Source organism: Ixodes scapularis, unplaced genomic scaffold, assembly GCF_016920785.2.
Source record: "Ixodes scapularis isolate PalLabHiFi unplaced genomic scaffold, ASM1692078v2 ptg003125l_1__unscaffolded, whole genome shotgun sequence".
Taxonomy (NCBI): domain Eukaryota; kingdom Metazoa; phylum Arthropoda; class Arachnida; order Ixodida; family Ixodidae; genus Ixodes; species Ixodes scapularis.
This window is the reverse complement of record NW_024610297.1, coordinates 96,125-108,980: the sequence shown is the minus strand read 5'-3', so window position 1 is coordinate 108,980 and position 12,856 is coordinate 96,125. Positions and strand designations below refer to the sequence as shown.

The 12,856-nt window shown below is 49.8% G+C and overlaps 1 protein-coding gene across 1 annotated transcript; it reads right to left on the bottom strand.

The window, feature by feature from the left end:
* Positions 1-7,693: 7,693 nt before the first annotated feature.
* On the bottom strand, positions 7,694-11,820 carry LOC121834688. The gene is made up of 2 exons (XM_042288416.1): positions 10,394-11,820; positions 7,694-8,040 (listed from the first exon to the last, which is right to left on the bottom strand). Exons 1-2 carry the CDS (start codon positions 11,772-11,774, stop codon positions 7,694-7,696), a joined length of 1,728 nt encoding a protein of 575 aa, XP_042144350.1. The 5' UTR covers positions 11,775-11,820.
* Between the last annotated feature and the right edge of the window lie 1,036 nt (positions 11,821-12,856).

Here is a 12,856-nt window from a genome sequence, read left to right as displayed (position 1 = left end):
ATTATAATCAAAGTCGTAGGTCATCGAAGGCACGCGCACAATATTAAAAATAGAAAAGAAATATGATACCCATTTTTCGGGGCTTCTAAAAAACTGCAAATCCGTTGTTTTGGGGGGGAAAAAGTATCACAGCCACGTGACTTCCCTCCCCCCCCCCCCCCCCCCCCTCCCCGCCCATAGAGTTATGCCCCCGCCACCTCTCTCCTCCACAATATTTCATCTTCCTCCCAAGTCCAGTTTCGGTTTCGGGCAGTTGCGTTTTTATTTTTACTTTATTAAAAAAAATATACGTCACGCTGCAGCAAAATATTGATTGGGTAGTCTTCTGACACCATAATAATTCGCTATATATATTTTTTTTTTCTCTTGGGGGGTGTCACTGTCAATGTGTAAAAATGTGCAAGTGTTTTTAAAATTTTTAAAGCATTTTGATTAGTTGACCAGGGTCTGGATGATCTGAAAACGTTGAGCTAGCGTGCTAGCATTCATTTCTGCCTAGCTGTCTGGTTTGTCTCCATGATCTCGTGGACTTCTCTACTTTATGGCAGTCGCCCTCGGTTGCAAGAGGAGTCTGAGAGGAACTGTCTTGCCTCCGAAATGTGCCTTATGAGAGCGGTGTTCTTGTGCAGCATAATGTTCCATATATTTCGTTTAATGTTACGGATTCAGCATATCTAGTTAACATGTTGTGCGGAGTTGACTTTTATTACTTTAAGTCATTGTGCAAATGATGCCAAAGATTGAGTGGTCTTGTCAATGTGGAATCAAGATGTCATTGCATTTTAGTTTACAAGGGTATGTACCTATCAATTTATATTGTTTTGTGAGGTTGGCAATTTTTGGACATTGATTTGTTTTTTCAAGATTTGAATCAACTTTTGTCATACTGTATGAGCATACTCAATAAAAACAGTTTTCGTATTCTTGTCGTGCTTTACTCTTCAAGAGCTTCTTAATACATGTTAAGATCAAGACAATGCAGAGATTTTACCAGTCATCTTCAGACTACGGCCACGAGTCTGATGTCGCCAACGACGTGTTTATCTGACCCACGAGGCTTCTAGTTTTCGAGGAGTGCAAGCATTTCTTGCCAAGATATCTGTTTTAGGGGTATTTTATCATTTGAAAAGCATTGTCCTGCAGCTACAGGAAAAGCTGTTCATGCTTTCAGCTCTTGTGTTCATGTAATTTGGGGGCCTGCTGAGAAAAATATTTGTACTGTATAAAAAAAAAAAAAAGTTTCATTTTCTTTAAGGACTATAGCAGTCTGCATGGAGGAAACAGCAAAGGACTTTATTACTCTGGTAGAAATAATTTTGAGGTAATTTGAAAGACTTGCTTGGTTCTACAGAAGAAGGGCGCACAAAGGAAGCACCATCTCCTGCGGATATGTCCTCGACCATAATGAGTGAAAGTGTAAGGGATTCCGTGCAAAAACACGAGCATGAAAAGTAACTTGCATGTATACCCAAATTTTGAACCCAAGGCTTTGAGTATTTAAAGGGGAACTAAAACAAGATTTCGGCGCTTATTTTATGGTCTATATGTGTCCAAAGGAGCAGTATCACGTTGGACACACCAATACCTTGTTAAAAAAGACAACAAAAGGAATTTTAAAACGAATTTAACGATTAGCAAAGAGCACCTGCAGGTGCTCTTTGCGATGCGTTAGCGACATCCACCATAATGGATGTCGCTAACGCATCGTTTGTAATGCCCATCTAGGAACTTTGAGAGGAAGTGACGGTTATAGTCTCGCCTCCGGCTACGACAAGAGAAGAGGGGAAGGAGGAACTCCCCTCTTCCCGAGGATTCCTTTTGTGCGTCCCAGACATCGCTATTGTCCCTCTACAAGATTACAGAAAATTAACCCGTCACTCAAAATTCTTACAAAAGCAGCTGCTTCAGTGGTTGGAACGACTAGGCCATCCTCTCGACGTCAGCCTCGCGGTAGTTTTGCTCGTCCCGAGACGACTTGCGTCACGACTGCGTCGGATGTCACGTGCTCTAAGCTGGGCCTTCTCCGAGTGCTTGCCCAGAATGGGCCATTTATAACAAAAAAATAGAGCCACCAGGCTCTATTTTTGTCATTTGTTGTCATTTACGGATGTTGTGGATCATATTCAACCTATTTTTGAACACGACGGATATATTTGAAATTTCGCAAATAACAGCAGTGAATTATAACTTAATCAGCAGCCCTACATGTAGCAGATGTCTCAAAATGCATAGAGATCATACATACTAACTCTAGAGGAAAAGGTCCGCCATTTTCTCATGCATTCTGGCTGCCGCAAGCGGCGGATAATGCAGGCAGACCCTCGGGGTCTCAAACACGGTTACATCATCAGAGCAGTTTAGTGAACTTCAACAATCCACGAACTTACCGGTGGAAAGATATTCGCGTTCCTTTCGAAGCTTTCTTTTTGCATAGCGCGCAGATGTACGGCCTCGCGTTAACGCTAAACTAAACCATATACCCGGCTTCGCCGGTGGGGCGCGGCTGGGCGCGGTTGAAGTATACACCAACTCATCTCTGTGACGTCACGGCGCGGTGGTGGCGCGTCGGTCGCACTTCCGGTCTGGGGCTGTGGGCAGAAGTCCCCATGCCAGACGTGTATTCCTGCGTTGTTTTGAAAGGAACCAGACAAAAACCTGCCTTCTCGTCGAAACGCCGCGACTGGGGCCGTACCAAAAGTGTCGAGAAAGGTTGGAAGGTCAGTTTTCACGTGCTCGGTTCGTCCGAGAATCTTGACATGTGCCGTGAAAAGGGAAAAGCAGACGCCGTCGGACAATGATTGCTTGGGCGGGAAGCACTTTGGGTTGAATTCACGGACACTTGTGGTCATCAGATTTATTTGTTTTGTTCCAACATGAACGCCAGAAAACTGTCAAGTTGTGCGGACCACCTGTGGACTACGTTCAGTGCGTCTTCAAGCTCAAACGGCCGCCTGATCGTTCGAACTGTCGTCTGCTCTTTCAAACGTTTCTGCTTGTCGTCTGCTCTCTTAGACGACGCCGGCCGTAGGTTAAATGTTGGCCCGGTACTTGCTATACGAAGTAAGTGCAGGCCTCAAAAGACTTAAGTTTGAAGGTTGGTAAATAGGCTCGATGTAAACAGTAAATACAAGGAGATGATCATTGTAACGAGTGACCATGCATCACTGACTTGCTATGCCTAATTGACTTAGTCCGATTCTACTTGCGATTTTCAGTATCGACGTCGACTATCTCAGCTACGGTACAAGCTTTTGCAGCCCGAGCGGCGTCGCGACTGAAAATTGTGAGCGAAATCTCATCATGCGAATCAAGTTTTATCGCACATACTGCGGCGTCCACGCGGAATGAATCGCCACATGTCACATTATTCACGCGACGTTTCGCGGTGTAACGAGCCTCGGTAATTTCGCTAACACCGCTCAAGTAGTCAGAGATCGCCAGGAAGACGTAAAATCAACAATTCGAACGCGAAAAAGGGCAGGGGGACTGACACCGACGCCGACAACGTCGCATTTCAATGGTTTGTTTATGGGCGACGGCGAGCTTTTTGCCCACACCCCCATCGCGCATGCGCGGCGCCGGTGGCGTCCGCTAGGGGCGCTCCGGTTTGTTTGTAAACATGAGTTGGTGTATAGACCGTTTTACTGAAAGAGGGCGAGAGAGAAAAGGGGAAAGGGCTACCGGCGCTTTCCCCCTTTCTGATTGTGTAGAAAGAGTGAAAGTCCCGGATGAGGAGGCTTGGCCGGTGTTGGGTGTCTGCTGTGCCCCAACTTCGTTCGCGCTTTCTTTTCTGTTTTGAACTCGCAAACTTTATTAGAGCCACGGGCTTCAATGGCAACAGTTCCCCGGTCATCGGGACACCATTGCTCGGTCATAGGGTGCACGAATAACGACAGAAAGCGTCGAATACTGTCCGAGGACCTATGTAGCTTGCAATGAATCCGGCAAGGCGAGAACGGCTGCAATGTCTTTTAAGCTCCATCGCTTTCCACATGACCCCAGTCTTGGCGGCAGTGGATTGCGTTCGTAAACCGAAAAGACATTTCCTCAACACCATCTTCTCGACTGTGCTCGGAACAGCTTATGAATGGAGCGCGCACCGAACGCTGTACCGCCGATGAACATCGGGTACGCTCGCAAGGTGCGTGCCAGTTTTCTCGTGATAATTGCTGTTTCAGCTTGTAAAATTTTGTAACTGAATTTATCTTAATATTGATAATTTGCAGTGGTGACTGACTCGATTTCATCATTTACAACACTTAGTTGAAGGCTTATTTCCGCCGCCGGGTGAGGCTAGAAATTGTTGAAAAGGTAGTTCTATCGGTTTTCCTGAATAGCGATCTGTGCGATACCAGAGAGCCGGCAAAAGCGCTCCTTGGAGTGCCGCTGGTGGGTTGTTTGGGTTGTTTCCGTTGATTGGGCGCTTTGAAGCGCTGGATAGTCACTCCAGGGTACGACTCGTGTGTTGCGATCTGTGTTTTCGAGCCCAGTGTGTACGTTTCTTTGTTCGAGTCATGGCATCTGCCAGTGCGGCAACGGGGGGAACAGCGGCAGCGAACGTGTCAGTGATAGAAATTGGAGGTTAGTACTCAAAATATTGCATCAAATAGTAAAATAATTCGTGGCTGCTTTGACGCTTTCTGCGGTTCGATATAAGCACATCTAGAACGTATTCGTCGTTCATCCACAATGAAATATGAGAACACGGACACGCAAGATAAAAGCAGCGCAGCAAAACGATATGTAGCAGCTCCGGGTGTTTACAAAAGTTAATTGAGGTTCCCGTTTCGTGTATCGCTTGTTCATTACTAAAAAACGGCTGCGTTGAAATGGGCCTATTGCAAGCAAAAATTTATGAATGGTTCATCATTTCCCGTCACGCGGAAAGCGGTGGAGCTTCAAAACATTGCAGCCGCACGTGCCTTGCCGAATTCCATGCAAGCTACGAGGTCCTTGGGCGGTATTCGACGCTTTCTGCTTTTATTCCTGCACCCTATGACGCAGCAATAGTGTCCCGATGACCGGGGGACTGTTGCCATCGAAGCCCGTGGCTCTAATTAAGTTCGCGAGTTCAAAACAGAAAAGAAAGCGCGAAAGAAGTTGGGGCACAGCAGACACCCAACACCGGCCAAGCCTCTCATCCGGGACTTTTACTCTTTCTACACAATCAGAAAGGGGGAAAGCGCCGGTAGCCCTTTCCCCTTTTCTCTCTCGCTCTCAAAATGGCGCTACCCACGATAAAACCAGATTTCCGAGATTTCGACAGAAGGGAAGTTAATGCAGCGTAATGACTTTATTGCTTTTTATAAGCGTTAGAATAGCTCAGAATTTAGTTTACAACGTTAAATTGTCACTGTTTATATTGCTGAGAGTTTTCACTCTGCGCGTTTACCATGGCAACGTTGCTTTCTTTCTCTCGTGTTCTGTCGCTCTCTTTTGCGATCGTTCACTCGGGACCCCGGGTGTCGGCGCGCGGGATTTGCCACTCCTCCTCACCCACCTTTACCCCCCTGTCAAAATGGGAACCTGGTGTCAACAATATGTGAACGGACATCCTGGTGATATATAACCACCAACAAAACATCATCTTGTGTCATGAATCTCCCAGTACCTCCCCTTTTATGAAAAGAAATGATCTGAAATTATGATTATGGAAAATAAAAAGATGAAAGGGCAGCTTATCCGTAAAAAATAAAGATCGAGAGTGACAAAAAACACCAAGAAATAGCCCACGAATGTTTCTCACTCTCATGCCTTTCATTCTCAAGTGGGGATGCAAAAAAAAAAAAAAAAATCGGGTTGAATACAAAGATAATTGTAAAGAAAGAGTGAGTGACATTTAAAACTTGTTTTGCAAAGTTGCATTCTTTGAAGTGAAAGCTTTGTTGAAAGACCAATGAGTAGAAAGTGACTTGTCACTTTCAACTACATCGGTCTTTTGGCATATGGTAAAGTATGGAGTACACTTTTCCTGTAAACAGGATCATTGCCAACTCTGTGACTGCCACCTGTGAGTCAAAATTATTAGGCTATTTCAATGCTATTTAGACCCGTTCAAGAAGCCTCTTGTACCTGCCAATGCAAGTAAATAATAGTAATGGGCTCTCATGGTAGACTCTTAAAACCTTGGGAGCTTCCCCTTGAAGCTATGAAAAACGCTGGTGGCAGAACAGCTAGTACGTTAAACTACATAACTGTAAGGTTGCATGGTAGTGAACATTATACAGTGTAATTTTTTATTCGAAACAGATTTTTTAAAAAGGCGTCTTTACTGCTACACGAATGCCGTCTTCACTATATGCCTCTTGAGGTCGGCGGACATTTCAAGGGCGAACCGGGCGAACCGTACGTCTGGTGAGTAATTAACTGAAATTCATTGATTAACGTTTTAATTAAGGAAAATAGACATATAATTCCAATCAGAAACTTGCGAAGTGTCGTTTAACACCACTAAATCAGTCATTTTCAGAAAGACTGAGCACGTGAGAAGCGCAATAGTGCACTCAAGTTACCACTCGTGGAGCAGGTACAAGGCTGGTGCTCTGATAAGAGATGGAAAAAATCATGCGGGCGTTTTATCGCACCGGCGGCTTTGTACCTGCTGCATGAGCGGTAACTTTAGCGCACTACTGTGCTTCTCACGCGCTCGAAGTTATGAAAATGACTGATTTGGTGGTTTTATATGAAGCTCAGCAAGTTTCTAATTGGAACCATGTCAATTTTCACTAATCAAAAATTTAATAATTAATTTCAGTTAACTACTCACCAGACTGTGACGGTTTTTCGCGCATTGAGTGTCGCCGATCTCAAGAAACCTATAGTGAAGACTGCATTCACGTTGCAGTAAGACGCCTTTAAAAAAAAATGGTTCAAATAAAAAATAACATTCAGTATAATAGGCTTTTTCCAAAGCGCGCAGGCACCGTCTAAGGCACCCAAAGGAATACTGGAAATGCGGGTTACAGTCGGTTGTAGCAGATGACACAAGTTACCTTGGAGGCGACGGCAAAGGGCAAGTGCAGGAGAGCAACTGCACTAGTCTCTTAATTGCTCTCAAGCATCACATGGTAGATGCTGCAAGGGCAAAGAGGAGCACACGGGACTTCCTGCACGGCATTTTGCGATTTTTGCAAGAGGTTTATTAATGGGCCTGTCACTGTGCAGCATTTTCGGTTCCACCAAGAAGGGGCATAATTTTGATAGAGGTTTCTAGTTTCTACTGGCATATACTTTCAACACATGGAAAGTATTTGTGACTCTTTTTGGAAGTTGCCAGAGAATCTACATTGGCATAGAAAATTCATCTATGCCAGGGGTGGCCAAACCGCGGCTCAAGAGCCGCATGCGGCTCTTTGCTGGTCCAAGTGCGGCTCGCGGATCCCTCGTAAAGGGACCCCCCCCCCCCCCCCCCCCCTTCGCCCCTTCCCGCTTTTTCCCAGAAAAAAAAAAAAAAGATTTCAGAATAAAGCACACTGCAGCTTGCAGTTTGGCAGCCTTACCCATACATACAGTCGTACAGCCTTGTGCCCCCCTACCTACTGTGGAGGCCATGCCGGGCCAGAAGAAGGTTCGTGCGTACTCTCTCGTGCCAGAACAACAAGTGACTTTTATTCTGTCGAAAATAACACACGAAGCCACCCCCGCGGTGGCACAGGGTTGCCTGCGGCAATCACGCACGCGAGGGTTACGCCCTCTACATCTCCCCCCTCAGAATCGCACTAAAGGTCCAACTTCCTGGGACGCACCACCCGTCGGCCACACCTGGTTCTTTGTACAGGTGAGGTATCCAAGTCAGGTTCGTTGCGCCGGAGGTTGTGGCTCGTAGGCGAAGGTGGCTGCTGAGGTTGAGCCGATCCTTGAGCTGCAGGTGCCACCAACTCTTGAGGAGGAACCAGTCCTTGAGGAAGAGCCAGTCCTTGAGATGCAGGTGCAGGTGGTTGCCGAGGGGAAGCCCGTTCCTGCGCTGCAGGTGCCGCCGGTTCTTGAGAAGGAGCCAGACCTTGAGCCTCTTCTCTCGCAGTTGGGTCTTCACTGCCTGTCCTGAAAGGCACCAAGTTTCTCCGGTTGCGCTGCCAGATCGCTCCCTCATCTGTTTCCACCACGTACGACCTGGGACGTTGCGCTGGACTGAGAACAGTAGCCTTTACCCGTTCCGGACGAACCCAGACGCGGGTACCGTCTTCCAGCGGCGAGAGGCTTCTAGCCCGATGGCGGCGATCAAAGTCGGTGACTTGCCGACGTTTGAGCTTCGCGGCCTTGGTGGCCACCTCCTCCTGTGGCTTGCTACTTGGCACCAACAGTCTCCCCTCCTTGGGAAGTCTGGTGCGGAGTCGGCGCCCCATCAACAATTGTGCCGGACTGAAACCTGAGGGTCCGGGGGTATCTCGGTAGTTGAGCAAAGCCAGGCACGGATCGTGCGCCTTGCGTAGCAGGTTCTTCACCGTGCGCACCGTGCGCTCTGCCTCCCCATTGGACTGTGGGAAGTTGGGGCTGCTTGTCTGGTGCACGATTCCGTACGATGCCATGAACCGAGCGAACCCGTGGGACTGGAAGGGTGGTCCGTTGTCTGAACGCAGAGTGGAGGGGATGCCGTGACGAGCGAAAATGCTCTTGAGCACTTGGATGACATGCCCAGCTGTTGCAGAGTTGAGCGAGACCACTTCCGGATAACTGGAATAGTAGTCGACCACGAGGAGGTAAGTCTGTCGGTTCAGGTGAAACAAGTCAGCGCCCAGAAAGTCCCAAGGTAGACTTGGAAGCTGCGTGCTCCGAAGTGGCTCTACTGGATTGTCTCGGTACGACGTGCACTGTTCGCATTGTGCCACGAGTGCTGCTATATCAGCGTTGATACTTGGCCACCATACTGATTCCCGGGCCCGAGCCTTGCATCTGTTAATGCCTTGGTGACCTTCATGAATCAAAGTCAGCGCTGTCGCACGTTGCACTGTTGGTACTATAATGCGAGTGCCTTTCAGAAGTAAACCATCACAAACCGAAAGTTCGTCCAACACGCTTGCATACTTCGTCAGGTGAAGCGGTAACTTTGACTTCAAAGGGAACCCGTTGCGGCACATCGACGCGAGTGCGCGACACTCCCCGTCGCTTGCTTGAGCAGTTCGAAGGTCCTCCAGCTGTAGAGACGCTGCTTCTGATGAGGTCTGAAGGACTTCCGCAGCAAACACTTCGATTGTGTCTACAGGACGAGACGAATCGGCAGGTTCCGTTGGCATACGAGACAGGGTGTCCGCTGTTGCGAGAAGCTTTTCAGGGACATATGACATTGTGAACTGGTACCGCATCACCTTCAGTCGAAGGCGCTGGATACGTGGAGGTACCACGTCCAGGTCCATCTTGCCAAACAGTGAGACCAGGGGCAGGTGATCTGTCTCTACGTCGAAGACCAACCCACGGAGAAACTCGTCGAACCGTTGAATAGCCCATACAGCTGCCAGGGCTTCCTTCTCCGTTTGGCTATAACGTAATTCAGTCGCTGTAAGAGACCTCGACGCAAAAGCAACCGGTCTTCTTTCGCCGGAAGGCTGAGTTTGTAGAAGGACTGCCCCCAAGCCAAATGAACTGGCATCTGCTGAGACGACTGTTGGGTACGCCGGATGATACTTCGCCATACAGCGGTCTGAGACGAGCATCAGCTTGAGCTTGGTGAATGCCGTTTCTTGTTCGTGGGACCAGTTCCACGCAGCATTCTTGCTGAGGAGCGCTCAGATAGGAGCTGCAACGTCCGAAACGTGCGGAAGGAAACGCCCGAGGTGGTTCACCATGCCAAGGAGGCGTCTTGCACCTGCAATGTCAGTTGGCGCACTCATCTCCTTGATCGCTTGGAGCTTGCTTGGGTCAGGACGGATGCCCCTTGCAGATACCATCACCCCCAGGAAGGAAACCTCGCTCTGGCGGAAGCAGCACTTCTTCTCGTTCAAAGTGATGCCTGCGCGGGATAGTCGCATCAGGACTTGCTGCAGGCGGGAGTCGTGTTCTTCGAGAGTGCGTCCGAAGACAAGTATGTCGTCTATCATGCACACAGTGCCTTCCAGGCCTTCCAAAATCCTGGACATCTGCTTCTGGAAAAATTCGGGCGCAGAGGTGATGCCGAAAGGCATCCGACGGAAGCAGTAGCGTCCGAAAGGTGTGATAAATGTGGTGAGTTCTTGCGATTCTTCCGCCAACTTCACCTGGTAGAAGCCTGATTTAGCGTCCAACTTGGAGAACACCGTTGCGTCTCCCAGCAGGCCCCGGACCTGGTCGACCGTGGGAAGGATGTGGCGTTCTCGCAGGACCACCCGGTTTAATTTCGTAAGGTCCACGCACAGCCTGTGGCCCCCAGTGGCTTTGGGGACGACCACCAGTCCGGCGCACCATGGCGTTGGCGTGTCAACTCGGCGAATGACACCTTCTTGTTCCATCTTCTGCAGTTCCTTGCGGACGACTTCCCGCAACGGAATGGGGATGCGCCTTGCCACGCTAAGAGAAAATGGAACAGCGTCTGGCTGGAGGCGGATCTTGTATTCTTCAGAAAGAGATCCGAGGCCATTAAACAGCTTGTCACAAGTCTGAGAAGAGACTTTGACGGTAGAAGGGTCCTTTTCTTTCGATGAGACGCCGTCGACGAATTTGACGACTTGAAGTGCCTGAATGGCTGGAAAGCCCAAAAGAGGCACGGAGAGGGATTTTACCACATATAGTCTTTGCTGGGTTGACTTGCCTCTCCACAGCAAAGTGGCCATGAAGGACCCAAGAACGTTGAGTGGCTGCTGCCCTGGCCCGAAGAGAGTGTCATCCTCCTTGTCGAGGGACGGCGGCAAGTTGGGGAAGGTGTTCGAGACGGCTGAAACTTCGGCTCCCGAGTCAACCTTGAACACTTCCGTGTAGTCGTTGACAGTTACTTCCACGAACTTGCCTTGGTCGGAGTTTCGAACGGCGTACAAACCCAGCTCTGCCACCTGGGTCGACCGTTTCTTCCGGGAACGGCAGACGTCCGCGAAATGGCCTTTTTTCTTGCAGTGGTTGCACAACGAGTTGCGGGCGGGGCATTCCGAGCGAGCGTGTGAAGCGCGGCCGCAGCAGCCGCACAAGCTAGAGCTTGAGGTGCGCTTGTCGCGTGCTGAACTGTACTTGACGCGTCCCGCTTGTGGCTGCCGAGACTTGGCAGCGTCGAGGCTCACCGGTCGAGACTGCGTGTCGTGGCCTGCGAGCTGGTCTCTCTGCTTTTGGGCGTCTTCTGCTTGTCTCGCCTGCACCCATGCTTCTTTGAGGGTTAACTTGGGGTTGCGGCAGAGCTGGTCGGCGAGGCGATCGTCGCGTAAGCCTACGATGAAGCGGTCGCGAACAAGGCGTTCCACGACCTCGGGTGACGGGTAGTTGCATCTCTTGCAGAGCTTGCAGAGTTCCGCATAGTAGCTGTCCACCGTTTCCCCCGGCTGCTGGACTCGCCGGTGAAACTGCGCCGACTCGTACACCTCGTTGAGGGGGTGAACGAAATGGGCCGTAACCTTCTCTACGACCACGTTGTAGTCCGTAGAAGCGTCGCCGAGGCCGAACGTCGCAAGAAGAGGACGAGCTTCCGGCCCCATGCAATAAAGAAGTGTGCGGACCTGAACTTCTCCCGACGCCTGTCGAAGACCGGAAGCGAAGGCGTAGTCCTCGAAAAGGCTTAGCCACGTTGGCCAGGAACCGGCGTTCTCGAAGTCGAAGCGGTCGGGCTGATGCAGTGAAAGACCTTGCCATGAAGGCTTGGCGCCGTTTCCTTCGTCGTCAGGCATGGCAGCGAGCAGGACGGCAGCGAGCAGGAACACGGCGGTCGAAAGCCGGGCGAGCGAACTACGCAGTTACGGCGGAGACGATTCATGCGGAGGCGAGGCCTACGTCGTTAGGCATAACGTTTGGCACTCCTGACACCATGTGGAGGCCATGCCGGGCCAGAAGAAGGTTCGTGCGTACTCTCTCGTGCCAGAACAACGAGTGACTTTTATTCTGTCGAAAATAACACACGAAGCCACCCCCGCGGTGGCACAGGGTTGCCTGCGGCAATCACGCACGCGAGGGTTACACCCTCTACACCTACAGTCAGACTCTGAACAAAATTCAAGTTTGAACCCCCCCCCCCCCCCCCCCCCCGCGGCTCTTGGAAGTTCCATGGTTTTGTTTGCGGCTCTTAGGCCAGCCAGCCTGGCCACCCCTGCGGCTCTTAGGCCACCCCTGTGCCTTCGCACGCTTGGATACCGACCAAGAACCGACGCCGTGTGTATGTGTTTAGCGAGTGCAATGTGCGTGAAGCTGTTCGTGCCTCTGGATCAGCGTCTTTTCCCCTCGCGGTTTAGGAACGAGCTTAATCCAGCGTCCACTAGCGACGGAAGATGGGGGGAAGGTACGTCTTTTTTTCGTCCTTAGACGATTTACACAATACCGTGCACAACAGCTCCTCATCACTGATCAGTGCTGGCTTATTATCAACCTACTTAATTGCACTTGACGTTTGAGCGCGGCTCGCCTAATTGTAATTGGTCAACAGATTGCACACGACCATATCGGCCGCGCTTCAAAGATTTTCATTCTCGCCGTCTTGTACTTTTGCTTTCGAAAACCCCACTGGCTCCACAACGTTGCCCTATTCGTGCTCCCACGGAATCTATTAGAGTAGGTTTGGGACATAGCCATGGTTAATATAGTACATAAGAACATGTACAGATCTCCCCCTTTTATTGATAGCAACTCACCGGAACAGTTGGACGATCCAGAACTCCGTGGCCGATATATATAAATGATCTAAAGGCATCTACGCGCGACACACGTTCAGAACTTTGGCGCGGCGTCAATTCTTGACCGGTATCCAAGCGTACGAAGG